The 19,559-nt window shown below is 38.8% G+C and overlaps 1 protein-coding gene across 1 annotated transcript in view; it reads left to right on the top strand.

Moving 5' to 3' along the window:
• Nucleotides 1–19,559, top strand: part of LOC110370533 (cell adhesion molecule Dscam1) — a 160,389-nt gene that overhangs the window by 140,290 nt on the left and 540 nt on the right. Inside the window, 27 exon segments of the mRNA XM_064038178.1 lie at nucleotides 4,335–4,496; nucleotides 5,767–6,066; nucleotides 6,143–6,262; nucleotides 6,493–6,666; nucleotides 9,345–9,495; nucleotides 9,782–9,932; nucleotides 10,034–10,046; nucleotides 10,049–10,162; nucleotides 10,280–10,447; nucleotides 10,534–10,664; nucleotides 11,003–11,213; nucleotides 11,331–11,477; nucleotides 11,605–11,760; nucleotides 11,925–12,064; nucleotides 13,115–13,271; nucleotides 13,439–13,576; nucleotides 13,579–13,615; nucleotides 13,777–13,967; nucleotides 14,257–14,442; nucleotides 14,767–14,903; nucleotides 15,281–15,437; nucleotides 15,932–16,066; nucleotides 16,738–16,893; nucleotides 17,331–17,488; nucleotides 17,737–17,809; nucleotides 18,383–18,541; nucleotides 18,903–19,068. Of these exon segments, the coding sequence (XP_063894248.1) occupies nucleotides 4,335–4,496; nucleotides 5,767–6,066; nucleotides 6,143–6,262; nucleotides 6,493–6,666; nucleotides 9,345–9,495; nucleotides 9,782–9,932; nucleotides 10,034–10,046; nucleotides 10,049–10,162; nucleotides 10,280–10,447; nucleotides 10,534–10,664; nucleotides 11,003–11,213; nucleotides 11,331–11,477; nucleotides 11,605–11,760; nucleotides 11,925–12,064; nucleotides 13,115–13,271; nucleotides 13,439–13,576; nucleotides 13,579–13,615; nucleotides 13,777–13,967; nucleotides 14,257–14,442; nucleotides 14,767–14,903; nucleotides 15,281–15,437; nucleotides 15,932–16,066; nucleotides 16,738–16,893; nucleotides 17,331–17,488; nucleotides 17,737–17,809; nucleotides 18,383–18,541; nucleotides 18,903–19,068 (3,988 nt within the window).

Raw genomic sequence — 19,559 nt, forward strand, 5'->3', positions numbered from 1 at the left:
AAATCGTATCGACAATAGAATTTGTTTTAAAAAAGTTAACAATAAGTGCTAGGCAGAGCTTTTTTAAGTTCATGCACATGTAATGTAGTTACTCGTATTAGATATAGCCATGAATATAAATCAACATGACTTATATTGATTGATTAAAAATATTTATATGATGAATAGTATCTATTATTGTTTGCCTCTAAGAAGCTAATAACATTTTTTTCGCAAATAGGCAACGTAAAGGGCCAAATGAAATGGTCCATTTGTATCTAGATCTAAATCTCATAAGGCCTAATATCTCTTTTTTATCAACGATTTCATAATAACATTAGATATGAGATATTACATCTTTTATAGACGTGAATATTCTCTTATGAGAAAATACATTTATTGGCTTGAAGATAATATAGTTAGGTATTGATAAAACTTTATTGAAATCTTCGCATACATACATAAATTATTTTATGACCTAAGTAGTTTTCGATGTCGAGTAACTACATACATAAAATATTTACTACCTAGTGGTGTACTTTTCTATAAAAAACTGAACAAAATTTAAGTGGCTTCTTTAGAGCTTCCATTTTACATAAAGCAATTCCCCAAATGTACAACACTACGTAATTCGGATTTCAAATTATGTAGTTTCATTTCTGGGAATGAAACGATATAAACATTTCTAAAATCTTCAAATACAACCATGTTAAATTATAAGCCTGGTGTTTTCATATAATTTTTTGCATCAAAATTTTATATAAGGATTATATAATATATAATTGAGAAATAAATTTCTTTATATCCCAATATCAGACTCTAAAATTGGGATTTTGAGCGAATCAACATTAGCAATTCACTATTTTAATACACCTATTGCTCATAGCTTTTAACTTAAACTTCAACACAAATCTTCAAAAATTATTTATCGACGTGATACAATAAAAATAAGATCCTCAGTCTCCTAAATAAAACAGGGCATTCACGACCAAACGAACGACACTTGTGTCAAACAGTGTCGAATTAGGGCCCCGAGGGGAGGGAGCGTATCTATATCTTTTAGCAACAGGTTCTTCGAAACGAAGGTGAAACTAAATAACTATAAGTGGATTATATCTTACCGATCAAAGGGGAATACTGTCTGCGAGTAAGATAGAATGAGACTCTAGGGCAAAATATTATAATTTTAGCTCGTCAAGTTGAGAGCGAAATAATCCCCTGTTGCTTGACTTCAAATCCTTCTCTTCTAGTAGACTTAGAAGAATAGGCTATGAAATGAAGCGAGCAGAGCTAATTAAAAGATACTTATATATTGTTTCTAATACAGCAAGATTTTTCAATGAAAAGTCCTTTTTTTATTCAAGCCTCTTTCAAGTCATCACGGCAACGAAAATAAATTTTTATTTATTTTCGTTGCCAAAAGATTATTTTGCCGTACCGCCGTACCTATCAAACAATACCTTTACGTTGTTTATTTGCAAAGTCTGTATAAAAACGTCAGCTCGGAAATATGTACGTTATATCTTCTCTGGTAATATCCTGGCCCGGGAGAAAATTGCGTCCCACAATCTAATAGACTAGACACCTTCGCAACATCCAATTAAGGGCAAATCTAAGTTATTCTTCTTCTCTTGTTTTTCCTTAGCTACGGCTAACAATAACATCGAACATGTCTGGACGGATATTAAATAGATATTTTTTATGTCACAGAAAGCTGTGCGATTGAACAATAGGGTATCAACATTGATAATGTAGCCCATCGGTACCAAATAATATAATTTAATTTCCGTTTGCAGGCAGATTAAAGAAAAATAAAGCACCCTCTGGATAATTTCGCGTTCTTATTTTAATTTCCTGTCAAGGTTCCATCAAGGATGTTATAAAAAGGCTTGCTTCTTTCATTGTACTCTATGGGAAATAAAGGCTCTTGAATGCCGAGGCATAAACTTAAAATAATAGACAAGAAAAATAATCTTTTAAAGACTTTTTTGTTTTGCCAGAGCTCAGAACAATTTCGTTTTTTACTGTTCTTTCATTTTAAAACAACGTTGATAGTAAAACCATCTCCTGTACATTTTATGTCTGTACTACCTACCGACCCATTACATGTAACCAAAATAAAATCTTTTGCTAGGCGATTTTGTGCTTTTTATTTTTCATAACTGGTCTAGATTTAAGTTGGCTGTGTCATTGAGTGAACTTCTTCATTCTAAAACGAATTATAGGCCCTGTAAATTGGAGTTCATTTTTCAAAGGCAGGCATGCCTTTCCCATTTAGGATCACAATGAATTTCACTCGAAATAAAATTGTTAAGACCATAAAACCCGCCTCTCGTTTACCAGTATTACTTCGAAAGATCAAATTAAGACTTTCCGGTCACTCCCTCGTAATTTTCCCTTTTCCGTTTCGGACCCTTGTCAACAACGGGCCTTATCTTTTCATAGAGTGGGCATTCTCATTACGCTGACCTGCGATTTGTGATACCTGCATCAAAGGGGTATTTCACGTGTATCAAAGGATTAAACGGGATTACTTCGCCTTCCATATTAATTTGCTGCCTCTTCAATAATGATGTTTTCAAAGCTTATGCTGCTTATGGTTAGCGGTCACTGAGAATAATATTAATCCCTTTTTCTTTCGCAAGGTAATAAATGTTTAACCAGCCTTTGGTTGGGTAGCCACATGAGTTGGTTTCAATAAAGATATACTTTAGCACATTTACAATCATTACGATTCCAGGACCACTTACTCGTAGAATATACATAAACATGGATACACGAAACCTGCACTAAAATTTTAACTAGCTACGCTAAACGTTGACCTATTTCAGCATTCAGATATTTAAATTTAAAATTGGGCATATCCGAAGGCAGTGCACATTTCACCAAACTTGCCTCTCTAGCAACTGTTGGAATTTTATTTGGTGGCGTCACCGTCGAACTCTCGACCGAGTTCGCGTAACCAGACGTGGCTTCCACCCAACTATTTTAAATTAGAAAATTTCTCTGCATACCCCGATTTAAGTTTGAATTTAGCATTAGGTTCAGGTAAACTAAATGTTTAAATTGACCTTTGAGAAAAACTAGTCCATATGTTTTACATAGCTGAACCGACTCCGATGAAAGGAAATGAGATAAAATTATTCAGACCTACGGGAAATGTTGATGTATGTACATTATATAACTCAACTACCACAGAATTTAGTATAAACGGGAGATATAAGAGGCTAGAGCCCACTACCATAGAAGTTCGCTCTTTGTCAATGTCCAATTACGTATTATAAAGCGTATAGGATCCCAACAATACGACCCTTCAAACGATAATGCTTTATAATTGATTCCGGCATTCAGTTGTCATTGATTTCAAAATAGACGCTCCTAGAATATTCCTTGAATAAATGTTACCCACTTAAATCCACCTGATGACATCCCTAATTCTTGTCCAACAATAACCACAAGATGGAGTAGGGTCGGGTATTCATAGCGTACCCAGCAAAACTCTTTCCTATAAATATCGGTAACTAATTACACAGGGAAAAACTTATTTAAGTGGTAAGTCAAAGGCTTTATGTTACCACAGAACTGGTCAACTCATTTGCCCAAGTCTTGGAAGTATTATAAATTCAAATTACTTTAACAAACTTTACGGTAATGACAGCAGAAGGAAGATGGTTTACAAAACTCATGATTTCCATTTTGAAATGATACTGGGGTTATTAAGTTAATGAATCTTGTCCAATATCTTGGCCTACATAATGTTTAATATCATAATTTGTCAAATTATTTTTCGAAACTTCATAGACCATCATATTCACTTGTAACTATGTATGTAAGAATATCTTAGAATCTTAATTTGACTCACTACCCGGCCTTCGATTAGGATGAAATTTTGCACACGCTCGAGTTCTGATGACAATACACGACTAGCTCAGAACCGTTATAAAAACCGTGTTTTTTTTAATTTTTAAAAACCTTTCTTCTTAAAATAGTTTGTATCTTCTTAAAATAGTTTGTATAACTTCTTAAAATAGTTTGTATAATAATTTTCTCTAATAACTTCCTAGTTCAACTTGCATTGTATAACTTTCTCAAAGTCAACCCAAAAAATATTGTAAACATTTCTTTCCCATGTTATTGTCGTATGTATCAATACATACAAATTGTAACACCTATTATGTTTTTAAAAAGAGTAACCATGGAGTTTCTTGCCCGTTCTTCTCCATAGGAAGCTACTTTTGGAATGGGCAACTAGAATCAAACTTAGTTATAATTTTGACGTTCATAAGTGCTTGCAAAGGCCTACATGAAATAAATGATTTGATTTGATTTGATTTGATTTGATTTCGTTTTTGCAGATGGTCAAAATCTACCGCTAAATAGAAGACAGAAAGTGTTTCCCAATGGCACCCTGATCGTGGAACAAACACAGCGAGGAGAAGACGCTGGTACCTACACGTGTCAAGCAGCGAACAGACAAAGGCACGCTGCGAGACGAGACGTTGAAGTACAAATATTAGGTAAGTACTATTAATTAAATTGGCAGAATGCTGTAGGCAGCTTGATACAGCTGCAAATATTAAAGAAGCTAGTGAAGGCACCTGGGAAATGAAGGAAACCATCAGGCTTAAAGCGAAACAATACACACATTACTTTAGTAGTTACGTAGTTAAACTTAAACGTCTTAAAGCGTCAAAAATTAAAACACAAGACTGAATTGGTACATGAAAAGTGGATTGAAGTAGATACTACCATGGGAAATCACAGAAGTCCATCAATTCTACCGTAATAATAAAACTAAAGTGCATTTTACTTCGCATAAGTACCTAGTCTTTTTAATATAAAGCCAAGTCGTCAGCACATAGATCTTCATACAAATTCTGCAAGCTAATGCGTCAGACAACCATTTCAGATAGAATTTCGCCGAAGTTAAAATAGTATGTCAGGAAACCCATCGATTCGCGAACTATGAAATACAAATGGGGTACCTAATCTAATGAAGAGTTGCCATTTGAACGTGCTGAAAAGAAATGTTTGAAATGAAAAAGGAAATAACAATATTTTATTAAAATCGTTGAATGTTCTCAAAAACGCGTTTAAACAGATGCTAGCCTTTAATCCTCATTCTCATCCGTCCTTTACATTACTTAGCACAGAAATCAGAGCATAAACTTTCTCATTTACCGTACTAAGATTTAATGCGCTATAAAATCACGAATTTAAGAGGGGTGGAGTTACTCATCCGTAATTCATTTAAGTTAGCACGTTTACCATTACCGCGGCATCCACGGGGCGTTAAACTTCAGCTTTCGCTGGTTAATAGGGCAATAAAATAAAAAATATTAAAAAAATAATGGAAACTTCAGCAAGCAACCCTCCGAAATGAGGTCCACGAAATCAAGGCTGAAACCGCTTTTAAGATTTCATTTTAATTAACAGTTGGGCACCTACCTCACAAATAAATGGTGAAATGAAGTGCCTACGTGGCCAAATTGCGCGTTAAAATTGAATCCTTAATAACTCGGGGTGAATAACGGTTCAGCCTAATTCCCAAGGCAGCCTTCATGCATTAGGTGAACAATAAACCTTTAACGGGTCAGAAAGTTTTTTTCACATTTCACGCAAACATTTTCAATTCATGAAACGGAGGCATTTTTCTGTCTTCGTAGGAAAAAAACACTTAAACTTTAATACAAAAACCACCTGACTTCGCCGAATATTTTTATACATACATAAATTTAAATTCTGCTTCAGCCGCAAAAAAAATTAAACAACACATTTTTTTTGCAGTTCAGCCGAAAATCTTGCCTATACCGGCGCTAACAAATTTATTACGAGAAGGTATGAGGGCGGCTATATCTTGCCAGATCTTAGAGGGTGATTTGCCTGTCGCATTTCGTTGGGAGAAAAACGGGCAGCCTGTGACGTCATCACCTTACGCTCCTAGTGGCATAATAACCCGCAGAATGGATGAATACAGCGCTTCGCTGGTTATAGAGCAAGTGACGTCTCTACACAGTGGGAACTACACGTGCATCGCTTCGAATGTTGCCGGTTCAGAAAGATACACAATACCTCTAACAGTTAATGGTAACGAGACTTTTAACTAACTCTGTTTGATATAAAATGATTGCTGCTGATCATTTAATAACAAATTCATTTTCAGTACCACCCCGATGGCGATTGGAACCTAACGATGTAGCAGTAGCAGCTGGCCAAGATGTAACCCTGCAATGCCAAGCTGACGGCTACCCGAAGCCAACGATTACGTGGAAAAAAGCCGTAGGTAAGTTATAAACTACGTAGACTGAATTAGTTATCTTGTCTGGAAACTTACAAATATTTACAAAGTATTATCATATGGCTTCTATTATCAGAAAACTTTGTTACTTTTTTCTTGCTAAACTAAACAAGTTTACCAATTTTATAAAGCTATCTTAACACGTTTTCTTCAGCACTTTCCACTTTTGCCATCCACGAAACATTGACATAACAACTGGGTCAAATTTCAAACAGGTAACACGCCTGGCGAGTACAAAGACTTCATGTTTGAAGGGAGCTCAAGGGTCCTGGAGAATGGCTCGCTCGTATTCGAGCGAGTGGCCAAAGACAGCGAGGGACATTATCTTTGTGAAGCTAGGAACGACATAGGCGCCGGATTAAGCAAGCTCATCTTCTTAAAAGTCAACGGTAAGTTGAGTCTAAACTTTTACCAATTTTTAAAATACTTCTTATCAAAAATGTCACATCAGACTTGACATTTCACGTTTTCATAAGTACTTTATAGATTTCCAAGCCGATAAATTGTGTGATCCAAAAAATTCGCAGATGCCAATCTTTTTCGAATTCGGTCAGTCAATTTGCGGAGGGAAATAGAATTTTTACCGCAAGGATCATATCCCTAGCTATACGTAGGGTATATAAAAGAAAGGAAGCATCTTTTTGTCGAAGGTCTGTGAAAAGTTGTGGAATGTCTTGATGGAGGATCCGTCGCAGCGATGAGTTTCGCCGGGACAAGCCGGGCCGTACTCAAATGAAAATTCTTTTGCGTCATTATTGTTTTGTTGCGTAGAAATGGAGCTGTTCTTAGTAAAATAAATGTTAAGAACGCATTGTTGCCTAACTGGAAATAATAGGTTTGGAAATCCTTTTATTATAAAATTCGAAGAAAGGAGATAAATTCATCATTTGTATAATAACTGCAATTTACCTTGTTCAATTTACATTCTAAAAGCAGACAAACTTTAACACTTGGTGGAAAATTCTTTGAGAAAGCGCAAGTAAAATAATAAAATATGGAGCACTCCGATAAATTTCGCGTCGAACTCTGTCACTTTATTTAATTCCATAGAATTCCACGAAGCGACCCGCCGATAACTCGCTCAAATTGCAGAGCTGCCAGCATCATACTGTAGCTATCTATGATTCTATATAATAAATTAAAGGAAGTCCATTTTAGCACCACTTTGCTAAGTCCCTGATGCTACAGCTGTCAGTACTTTTAAACTCAATTTAGATCGTCCTGTGGTTGGACTTACATTCTATTGCTAACTTTTATGAAAACTTCAAGTGTAAATAAAGTTACTTTTCCAATTAGCGCCGTAGTTCTTACTAAGTAAAGATTGATACAAACTTCTGACTATTTATTTAGCTGTGATTGCTCGTTTAATATGGAAATATTCAATCAAGTATTATTTTTGCGTCTGGCACCTTTTCTCCAGCGAGGGTAATAATTAAAGAGCATCCACTTGTCCGTTGAGTAGACACAATAAAAGCGACGATGTATCTGTAGTTTATTCGATTGTCGGCGGTCGGTAGCGCGAGTCGAGCGCGTCTGTGCAGAAAACTCAATGACCGTACGTCGCAATACGTCTTCTCTTTATTGGAAAACGAGACAGTTGGCTTCCACTAGAATAAGTCCGCGGTGTACGTGTTTGTATTCTCCGATATTGGCTTTTGTTGAGGAGCAAATATCATGAAATATCGTCCGTCACGACGCCTATAAGGCCGCTGTTATTTATGATTGTCAAAATCAAATTTTGGAAGTGTAAACACAGCAACACCCGAAGATTGTTATTTATGTAACCGTTAACGAATGGTACAATGTACAAACGTCGGTAAAAGTTTCTTCGATTGTGGCGGACGGCTCCTAAACCCGTCACGTCCGCGAACAGTTTGTAAACAGTTCCGCTTCGAGCCGTAATCGTATTTCCCGCTTGTTTATTTCGGTTTGACACAAGGTTCGCCAGGATTTACACATGAGCAAAGTTTGCCGACGTTCACTTGAACCTAAATAAATAGATTTAAAACGGTTTCGCGTCCTTGCCCCGAAGAATAATACCAGATTTTCGGTATTGTGTCGTAAATGGGGCAGTAATATTTAAAACGAACATTAAATCATAAAAATGTGAGGGTTTCGTAAACAAGGAACTCTCCAATAAATAACATTGGGCGTACACAAGGACGACGTAACGAGCTTGCCTTTATGAAAATATTTTTTCCACACTTGTGCGGCACTCAAAGGGAATATCGAGTAGAGTGGGGTTAGGCAATCTCTGCGCCCGGCCACAAACTCTGATTTCTTGCCGATATGAAAACGGTGCAATACAGACGTTCTAACAAAAACAAACAGTTGAGGATCGGATGGCTTCTTGATGGGTTCTTGCTGTAACTATTGTTATGCGCAGTTAAAATTGAAATGTTTTTGAACAATTTACTTGTAAATTCTCTTTATTACCTAATATTAGTTGTATTTTAACCTTCAGTTAAGCGGTAGGAGAAATGGAAAAACTATTGTCAACAGTTTTCTTATTGCAGTAGAAGGTACAATGGAAGATAGTAGACTTTCTTCTGCCAAATTCTAATTTAGGTAGACTTCTAGTTCTGAAACACAGCACGATCGAGCTCGATTAGGTTAGTTGATTGTGTACATGCTTTGGGTATCTAATATTCCGAGTTTATTAGGAGGCCTACGTCTGGAATGTTCGGATTCAATGCTTAGACAAACATTTGCTTTAAAGAAAATTAACTAGTCTATCCGTTTCATGTTCTTAATAGTTTTATTGTTGTTTTTAGAATTAAGCTTTAGGCTATAGTATTTCAATAGACGATTGGAGTCTTGTTAAATGATACACATTTAATTAAAAAGCATACCTGGAGAAAAATAGGAAGGAAGACCACGACTGCTAGATATGCCTAGGCCTATTTGTATTAAAATCAATTAAATTATGTTATTGATGTTTAGCCACGGTACTGTGATTTGCAGAATGGTCAATTAGGTTTTATCAAAAAAAAATTGCATTCATAAACTTAGCTCAAATCAATTAGTTTGAACAATGATACAATTTATTTTTGCCCTTTCCTCATAGCCCCGGCGAGGTTTCCAATGAAGAGCAAGACAGTGCAGGTGACAGCTGGGGAGGCAGCTCACCTGCAATGTGCTGCATCAGGAGACGCGCCTCTAGAAGTCAGCTGGCGAAGCCCACATCATCATACTATCGCACACCATTTGGATCAAAGGTATATGAAAATTGAATCAGAGGATTGGGATAACATGCACAAGACAGATTTAATCCTACTAAAATTATAAACGCTTGTAAGATTGTACGTTCTTTCATGCAAAAACTACGAAACAGATTGACGAAAGTAGTTCTGTTATCATTGTCAGAAAGAACGGTGCTTTTGTATCTGGAAATAAATAAACATGATAAACGATTTCGCACTTCTTATATGAGCCGCTTCGAAATTAGGTCAATATTGAAAGCTTGTATCGAAATCCAGTTCTAACTAAAACCCACTTTTTCAGATACACAATTCGGGAACAAGTGTTAGACGATGGATTAGTGTCTGAGTTAAGCATCCTACAGACGTATAGACAGGACACCGGAGCCCTAACGTGCCGAGCATCCAACGCATATGGACAAGATGAAATGCTCATACACCTTGTTGTACAAGAGGTTAAAACATTGAAATTTTGAACTGTTCTCATAGTTAAAAGATCTAAGTAATATCCGAAGTCCTAAAGCCAAAGCTTGCTCATACGTAAAATATGTTTCAGGTCCCCGAAATGCCAAAAACATAAGGATAATCGATCAACAGTCAAGAGCGATACAGATATCGTGGACACAACCATATGCTGGCAACAGTCCTATCATAAATTACATCGTACAATATAAGGAAGCTCCAGGTTTGTGTAGTTCTCAACAAAAAAAAACCTAAAACATGATCTCTGAACATACACAAAAAAAATCCGGCGAATCAAGGATAGGTCGGTTAGAAACTTTAATCAATGTCCGCTTAACAGATTCGTGGCCAACGACTCCTCAAAAAGTGATAGTCCCGGGAAGTGTTACTTCAGCGAGCGTGCAGAATCTACAACCAGCGACCTCGTATCATCTCAGAATAATCGCTGAAAACAGACTGGGACAAAGCGAGCCGAGTCAGCTGATACAAGTTACTACGACTGAGGAAAGTAAGACCCGAATTCATTATAATACCTATTTATAAGTTTAAGAATACACAAGTGCCCAAAGTATTAAAACTGTCCCATTTTCTTAGTTCCAAGCGGCCCTCCACTGGATGTAAGAGTAGAAGCGAAAAGTTCTACAGAACTCATCGTCAGCTGGGAACCACCACAAAGAGATTTATGGAACGGGAATATACTTGGATACTATGTGGGATTTCAAGAGGTAAGCCATGCATTACACATACACTTTTTTGTGGTAGGAAGTCATCAAATGACACCTCCCGCTGTGGGCGCAGCACGAGTGTCAGATTTTTTTTAAAACCCACCATGTATATTCATTGAAAAAGAACACATGGTATACAAAAAAAATAAACAGTGTGGCAAGGGGTATATCTCAGTATAAACTGTGCTGAGCACAGCCCTGATTTTTAGTTAATTATGTTTTTGTTTTTTTTTTTATGTACCAGGGTCTCGGCTGCTCTTTCAAACAATCACGTGACCCAATAACAAATACCACTTCTACGTGTGTTGATTTACTCTTAAATCAAACTCCTCTTCCAGCTAAACAGTAACAGCACAGTTCTAAGCGCAAGCGGTCCGGGCGGGGCATCCTACACAGTTCGTACAGTTGAAGGGGCCGGTACTGCTCGAGCAAGGACCACACTCTCAGGCTTGCAGAAACACGCCGCGTATGCAGTCGTTGTACAAGCTTATAATAGTAGGGGAGCGGGCCCTGCCTCGCCTCCAACTACTGCCACTACCATGGAAGATGGTGAGTTTGAAAATAGAATTCATTCAGGGCTAAAGATTCAGATGTACCCAAACAAAACAAAGTCATCTAACTTAGAATAATATACTTCGTTTTTAATTTCGTTTTTATCGCTATTAGTTCCCAGCCTGCCTCCAGGAGCTCTGCAATGCACAGCGCTAAGTTCGCAATCAGTCCGAGTAGCATGGGAGCCACCACCCCTCAGAGGACGTAACGGAGTACTACAAGGATACAGAGTAACTTACGCACCCGTCACCGATTGGTATGGTATGTATCCTATTCACATGAACCATACTGTACTTTAACTAAGTGTTTTTAAGTTCTATTTTCCAAGAATCGATTTCAGTTCAGTTTTTTTCTTTACTTCGGCATCCTGAAGTAACTTCTATTGCAGGTAATGAAGAAGCAGTTACTAAGCAAATATCAGGGTTGCACACGACGTTATCGGGACTTCGGCGGTACACCAACTATTCGGTGACTGTGTGTGCCTTCACTGCGGCTGGGGACGGAGTTAGGGCAGCTCCGGTTTATTGCCATACTGAAGAAGATGGTAAGTTGATACTTTTTCTGAGGTCTTTTCCATTTCTAGAACATTGACAAACAAGCTAACTTTGCATAAAATTCTTACATAATATTTACGACTTATCATTTCACAAATTACAGATTCTGTCGATGAAATGCAGTATTCATTGCAAATTGCCTTTCTTTTTACAGTACCCTCTGCTCCGGCTGACATCAAAGCAGTCGTATCTTCGCGTAACAAGATTTTAGTATCATGGCTTCCACCAGCTGCCCCGAACGGAGTTCTCGTGGGATATACTCTCTATATGAGCGTCATTGAAGATGGACGGGAGGTTCGTACATACACATTATATGTGCATCTTCGACCGGGCGATTAGACCTCATTGGTCATGTTTTATATGTAAATGATCAGTCATCACAAAATCTGGTTCAATGTTGTGTGTGGCTTTTGTCAAGTGTTCGCCTACCACATTCCGTCATTCGCTAAATTTCATGTAGGTAACATCACGTCAAATTATACGAAGGCTATACCCACGAAAAATTTTAGCGTAACTTGAGTAAGTCAGAGCAGGCAGTGTTGAAATGTATCTATCCATTCAAAGCTGTGTACGTCTGTAACATCTATGTACATACAACATGCCATTCTCTCATTGAGATATGAAGATGCTACAGAACTCATCATGCTACGATCCCTTTTGCTTCTTCCACATTCATTCATCTTTTCATACATGCAAACCGGTTGCGAGTACTACACAAGTGACCTTTTTTAAGGACACCGCCAATAAGGTTAGTGTACCATGCTAGGGCATTCAATCAGCCCTATGAATTCCTTTTGGTATTCGCCCTATATTCGACCTCTCCACAAGACACTCATGATGATCTCTGCACACTTTCTTTTCTATCACTCTATTTTCTGTCATACCAGTCTTTCTCTTTGTCCACTGTTTTAAATCTGTAATTAAAGACCCACTGCACAGACTTGCGCAAGGAACACATTTCAACACCATTCTTCATTATACTTGCAAAGCTGTAATGTCAACATTCACTCGTATACGAGGTACCCACAAGCTTAACTCCACAAACAACTGAGGCGACCCTTTCTACCGTAGATATCCCAGCCGCATGCTAAGCACCACCCATTTTGTATCCTGCATTCACTTTCGTTACATCACCCCGAAAACCAGCACAATTTGAATTTGGCAGATATTGAACAGTTCGTGTTATCGTCTTGCCTGCATTTTATTTGTTTCAATGTGACATTGTTGCCCCTGTAATGTTTTTATCGAGTCAGTATAACATTTTCTATGCATAGAAGTATTTAGGAGATTTCAAAGTTTTAATTATGAGAGTTATTCATTGTTTCTGCTTACGTATTTCTTTAGGAGGGTACCCACAAACGCATGCTGTCTCCAAGCACGTTATCCCATGAAACTTCGCGTTCACCTCCGCGGGCAACACACCAGTTCTGGGTATCAGCATCAACAAGGCTTGGAGAAGGAGAAACCACTCGGGTTGTTACAGTTTTACCTTCTGAATCAGGTTAGTCTATAATCTGTCATACTTCTTAGGGTATCAATATTATTCTTTTCTTATTTACATTATGGGTCAATAAATTAAACGATTCTCTTGTTCTTCAACTTATCTACGCTGATTTAGGTCACTGGTGTTCATATTCTTCTATTCAAAAAAAGCCCGTTTCTTGACAGTGCCGGCTCGGATCACGTCTTTTAGCCGCAGCATCGTGACTCCTTGGAAGGAAAACATATCGTTGCCCTGCAATAAGGTTGGAGTCCCTACTCCTTCTACCACGTGGAGCATGAATGGGGCTACTTTGGAGTCAACTCTGAGAAAAACGTGACTAGCGATGGTTCTCTGATCATCAGGTAACTGTTTATCTTGGCACAATTTACGATCTTTCCTGGTTATGTTACACCGTGACTTCTAATTCCTTCTTTTCCATAATTCCGTTGATTCCATGATTTACCATAACTTGTGTTATATCGACTTGCTTTTTCCATGACATCATTTAACACCATTGACACAGCATGACGCAGTACTTGGACAGCGGAAACTACACGTGCTCGGTAGAAAACGTTCACGGCCGAGACGAGGTGACCTACAGCGTCGAAGTGAAGGTGCCTCCACAACCCCCTGTGTTGGCCGTTGTGGATTCCTATGCTGACTCGCTACATCTTCAGTGGAGCGATCAGGGCGATGGTGGCAGTCCAATATTAGGTAAAATAATAGTTTAGTAATAGGTTTAGCATTAGTTACATTACTTTAGAGGAAGTATTCCTTTTTCGTTTAGTCCTCAGTCCTAAGCTAAGCAATACACTGTTCAAGTACATCTTTCTTGAGTTTTGCATTTGGAAAGTGTACGCCTATTATAGGGCCTTACATCTCATCAGAAGAAGAGGAGGAGTTTCAACTCATCCTAATTCATTAAACAAGTAACAAGTTAATTAACAATAATCTAGTCTTTCGTTGTTTTAAAAAATCTGACCAAATCCCATTAAAATTCCAGGATACGTGATCAATTACAAACGCGAGCATGGTGACTGGGAAGAGTTGCAAGTGGAAGCCGGCACATCAGAACATGTTCTTCCTAACTTATGGTGCGGAACTCGCTACCAGCTGTATATTACAGCCTTCAACCGCATCGGTACTGGTCTGCCGTGTGATATTGTACATGCGTATACTAAGGGCACAGGTAGGAATTTTCAAAATAATCTAAATATTTAACGCCATTTTGGAGTATAAGTAACCAGCAGGTCAACCCATCCGAATCTGTCAAAATGTAAATTCATTGGCGAAATTTTACAGATTTGATAAGAATTCCTTATTCCGAATGAATGATGAATGAATCCAAATGTAAATGAATAAAGGTAAATTGGTTCAAAAAAAACAAATCGGAACCACCAAGATATGAAGACCAATACCAAGATAGAAATGTTTCACTCTACTTGGTTAATTTTGGAAAAAATGTAACAAATAACCTTTCTATTACCTACTTACTGAAAATTTCGTGTTTCAGTTCCAGTAAAACCAAAGCACTCTCAAATGATAACGCTGAACACGACAACGGTGACAGTGTGGCTAGACTCCTGGGGAGATGGCGGCTGCGGGATTCTGTACTTTGTCATAGAGTACCGAGAAATCAGTCAATCGCAGGTATGTTGTATATTTAAAAGCCATGTTAGTAGGTTTATCTAAAGATCTTGGTCAAAACTCTAATGTCGTCCAGGTAGAAGGTTAAAAAAGAGATTTGATTTGGATATATCTAAATTTTTTTAGAATATTCATTTGATTTGGATGAACTATGGTTCATTCAGACTCAAATATCTGTGAATGAATGTTGTCACCAGTCCTTTGAAATACATAGGTATTGGGCTGATACTGGAAACTGTGGACAGTCATCCACGACTAGTCTGGTTAAAAATGGACTAACAATTACAGTTTCCTAGTCTGCAAGATTATGGCCGTATCGTGGTAAAACTAATAATAATAATGATCCATAGCTGTTTCAACATTTATTTTCTCTTCCGCAGTGGCGTTTAGTATCGAACAGCGTGCAGGCAACGGAGCGAGTGTTCAGCGTGCCAGGACTAACTCCAGCCACACATTACCAACTGCGGATCACCGCACACAACAACGCGGGACATGCCGTCGCGCTCTATAACTTCACTACGCATTCTCTTAGCGGGAGTAAGTGTTTTGTGTTATTTAGAAAACTCTCTATCATTAAGTAGATGATTTCAGAAGTATTACAGTATTCAGTAGTAGGCAGATTATAATTTATTAAAGCGTTTAGATAAATATAGAATCTATACTAATATTATAAAGCTAAAGAGTATGTTTGTTTGTTTGAATGCGCTAATCTCAAGAACTACTGGTCCGATTTGAAAAAATGTGTTACATAGCCCATTTATCGAGAAAGGCTATATATCATCACACTAAGACTAATAGGAGCAGAGCAGTAATGAATAATGTTTCAAAATCGGGGGATTTTTTGTTCTATTGAGAGCTACTTTGCGTACGCTCCGTAACCGTTTAGGTTACAGTTTGGCAAAAATGATGTACGACAGAATTGTTTTCCTTTAAAAGTTCTAAGTTAAAGTCCGTGTTATGTGATTAAGTACGACACCCCCGATATAAGCCACGCTTAACATTTTGTAATTCCTAGGCTTACGTTGTTCCAGGCGTAGAAGGCGAGGTGTCGGGCGCGGCGCCGGCGGGGCGGGCGCTGGGCGGCGCGCGCGTGCTGCTGCCGGCCGCGCTGGCGCTGCTGGTGCTGGGAGCGCTGCTGGCCATCGTGCTGCTCGTGCGCCGCAACAGTCAGTACACGCGCTGCGGTAGACACCGACATACTATCTGTAGATATATCAGTACATTAATGATGTACTCCTAGCCGATAACGGCGACTGTTTCCATATAAGGACATCAGTCAACTGCGCAAGACATATTATAGTGCACAAGCATTTGCGCAAACACAGGTGCACTATTCCTTCACTCCCAAAGCCCGATGGGACAGCAATCCGACACGACCGGAAAGAGATTAGGCGCAGGACCGACATTTACGTGCTCTGCGATGCACGGGTGTATCAATCACCAATTTCCAGGCTCCGGGCTGCTTTGTGAAAGTTTCTAAAACCAGAGAATCGAACCCGAGACCTCGTGCACAGTAGACGCGCTTGCGACAACTGATGCGACATGATGATGATACTGCAGGCGCGGCACTAGCATTTTTTTTTAAGAATTTTCTTCTAAACTTAGCTTATTAGATAAACCTCTTCTAAATCTTCCTAACGTAAGATTATCTGATAGACCTCTTAAATCCTCCCAACTTAAGTTTAATTTTCCATAAATGATCCCTTTGCACCAATTTTTTTTTCTTTAATTCAGATATGTCCAACCCTAAAAAATGTTCTCGTTCAGGAAGGGTTCTTTAACAATTCAGTTGAAATACCATCTCCAAATCTCTTAAACATACCATACCTGTCGACAGAAGCTGGTGCAACGGAGACGGTAGCGACAGAAAGTGGAGTCGGCGAGTCTCCATCAGTAGCACAGCTGCAGAACAAGGTCAACCGCGACCAGCAGTACTTAGCGGCGAGGGCGCAGCACCCGGCGCCACAGCATCATTATAAACATGCTTCTAATGGTGAGTTAAGTACATCAATTACATGACCAAATTCTATCTTTTGGGGCCTCGTGTGTCTTTAATGTAGAGGTTTTAGCTACGCTTACTTTAGAAATACTTGCGAAATTTCAGTTTGGCCTTCCAAGCGGACAAAATTAAAATTCAGATGAAAAGCCATGTAAGGAGAAAGTGCAAACATAGATTTTTTCGATACTAGGATGGTCCTGAGGCTTTGAAATTAAAATCTCATACTAGAAACAACCTATCAGAGACTTCAAAGGTATATTTTATCCTCAGAGCCTCCTATATCCCTAGCCTAACAATAGTCAGCCGATCCTCCTACCGCGAGAATCCGCACAAACCGCAAGAAAAAGCGGAAACCGTGCAGTGTATAGTGCGTTTTGTTTTCGCCAATGACGTGTCAGCATAGCATAAAAACCACCTTACCTCTTCCACAGAGTACATAGAAGACATATGTCCGTACGCGACGTTCCAACTGACGAAGCCGACGGCGTACAGCGAGAGCAGCTACAGCGGCAACGTGTACAGCGGCCCTTACCACTCCGTCAGAGGCTCCTTCGTGTATCACGACCTTAAGCAGAACGATAAGTATAAGGTATTCAACCTGTTTAGTTTGCTGGAATATAATTTTGAAGATAATAATCTGCTGCACCGTATAAGTGTAAATTATCGTATAATTAAAGGCCTTTTTGGGACGTGAGTAAATCTAGTTTGAAATCGAAGACCCTGAGGGTAAAACGTGAGATAAAAGGATAAATCTTTATTCGGCATTAGATACGTTGACGTATCTGTTAGTGGACACATTCTGAAAAATTCATTAACACAGTTATTTTTTCGACACAGGGCAAAGAGCCTGAGTACACAAAAGTAAGAAGAAAAGGCAACAGACTCCGAGACCCGCACTCAGAGAGCCAAGGTACGAACCTCCTTTGATCACAAACAGTACAGAAACAGCTTACGTATCTATAACGTAGTTAGCTACATATACTTTTATTTTACGTAGCTTGCACTTTCTATTAATTAAGTTTACTTTGTCCCATTTAAGTTTAAGTAATTGAATTGTAATTTGACATAATGATCGCCTTTTATGCAACCTTTGGGAGCGTAAATGGTGTTGTAATTTATAAAGGTAAGCATGCACAGAGTATGTATTGTGACATACCTTCCGTTCTTGTTTGTTTGTGTAGCACTCCACTCATTGTCATGACTAGTGTGAACGTTCCCGCTTCCGAGTGTTGGCGCCCTCTCCCTAGTGTGTCGTGTCATTGTCATATACACATCTGTGCCATGGGTTTTATGGTTTTATTCACTTCATGTCATGTGCTTTGCTGTGAACGATGCCACGAAGTCAACAAAAATACTACGAACGTGCAAAAGCTTTAGAGATCGTTTCATGCATAATCATCCACTTTCGTATCGTCCATTCGTGGCGTGTTGACGGCTACGAGACTAAAGGAGCGTCGCATGAGATATTCCGTTACCATTGCAGAGTCGGACAACTTGGGCTCGACGGACTCGGAGGTGAAGAAGATACTAACGCTGCACCTGCCCATTACAGAGTACGAAGACGACGCCAGCGACGACGCCAGCGCGCCGCACTCCGACAGCGAGCCGCAAGCACGGCTGCGGCCCGCACATCCCACTTCATGTTAGTTTGTGTAGCTTCTTCAACATAGGAAAACAAATCTATATTAAAAAAGTTCTCCCAAATGTTCTGATTTATACGGTTTTAAATAGGAGCTTATTGGACGAAAGCCCAAGTTTCCGAAAATGCACAAAAACGGACGTTTACCTTAATTTGCTGTCGGCGAACTTGGGACTTATTGAAGACTTAATTTTCTATCCCAAAAATATACCTGTTCCACATTTTGATGACACGGGCTACCTCGGTTTTGGGTAGTTTTAGGCCATGGCATAACGCAAACACCTTCCATATACTTTCCAAAAAAGCGATTACAAAAGAATAGTCATATAAAATTAATGTCTAAAATACTCACCCCATCTCTCAGATCCAAGCGTAGAACGCGAGGAATCGTCATCATCATCAGAGAACTCAGTAGGCGGCGTGGTCCGCAAGGCGTTCCCCTCGCGCAAGGGCAAGGCGGCCGCGCTCGGCAAGCGACACGTGCGCTCGTCCTCGGGGTACAGCAGCCACAACGACGAGACCACCTTCAGGTACCTGTAGACACTGTGAGCAGTAGATACATTGTTTACTTACCTTATAGATTAGTGCAAGAGCAAGGTGCATAGTCCAACTTTGGGGGTTCGTTACAGCCTATCGCCTTCCAACTGCTGGGTACAGGCCTCCTCTCACATGGAGAATCTCACAAAAAGGATTGAGCGTTGAGTAGACATGGCAAAAAAAATTAAAATAAGTAGTCCTAGGAACTTGATACAATTCAGACCACTTGGATTATGTACCTTTCTCTACGATTTTGATTAATGTCCAATAGATGTTAATAGTAAAATATTAAATTACATATTAATTTACAAAGCCGTCTAAAGCTTCATGGGCTGAGAGGCAATTAACAGTGCCACATTTTCTAGAGAATTAACAGTCATATGGGTGTCGCAGCGACCTGTCTTAACTAAGAATGATGCTTCATATTTTTTTAAAGTAATAATATGCAACTTTCTATAACGTTGATGTTTGAAAATATATTTAC

The sequence above is a fragment of the Helicoverpa armigera genome, chromosome 15 (genome assembly GCF_030705265.1).
Source record: "Helicoverpa armigera isolate CAAS_96S chromosome 15, ASM3070526v1, whole genome shotgun sequence".
In the NCBI taxonomy this organism is placed as follows: Eukaryota; Metazoa; Arthropoda; class Insecta; order Lepidoptera; family Noctuidae; genus Helicoverpa; species Helicoverpa armigera.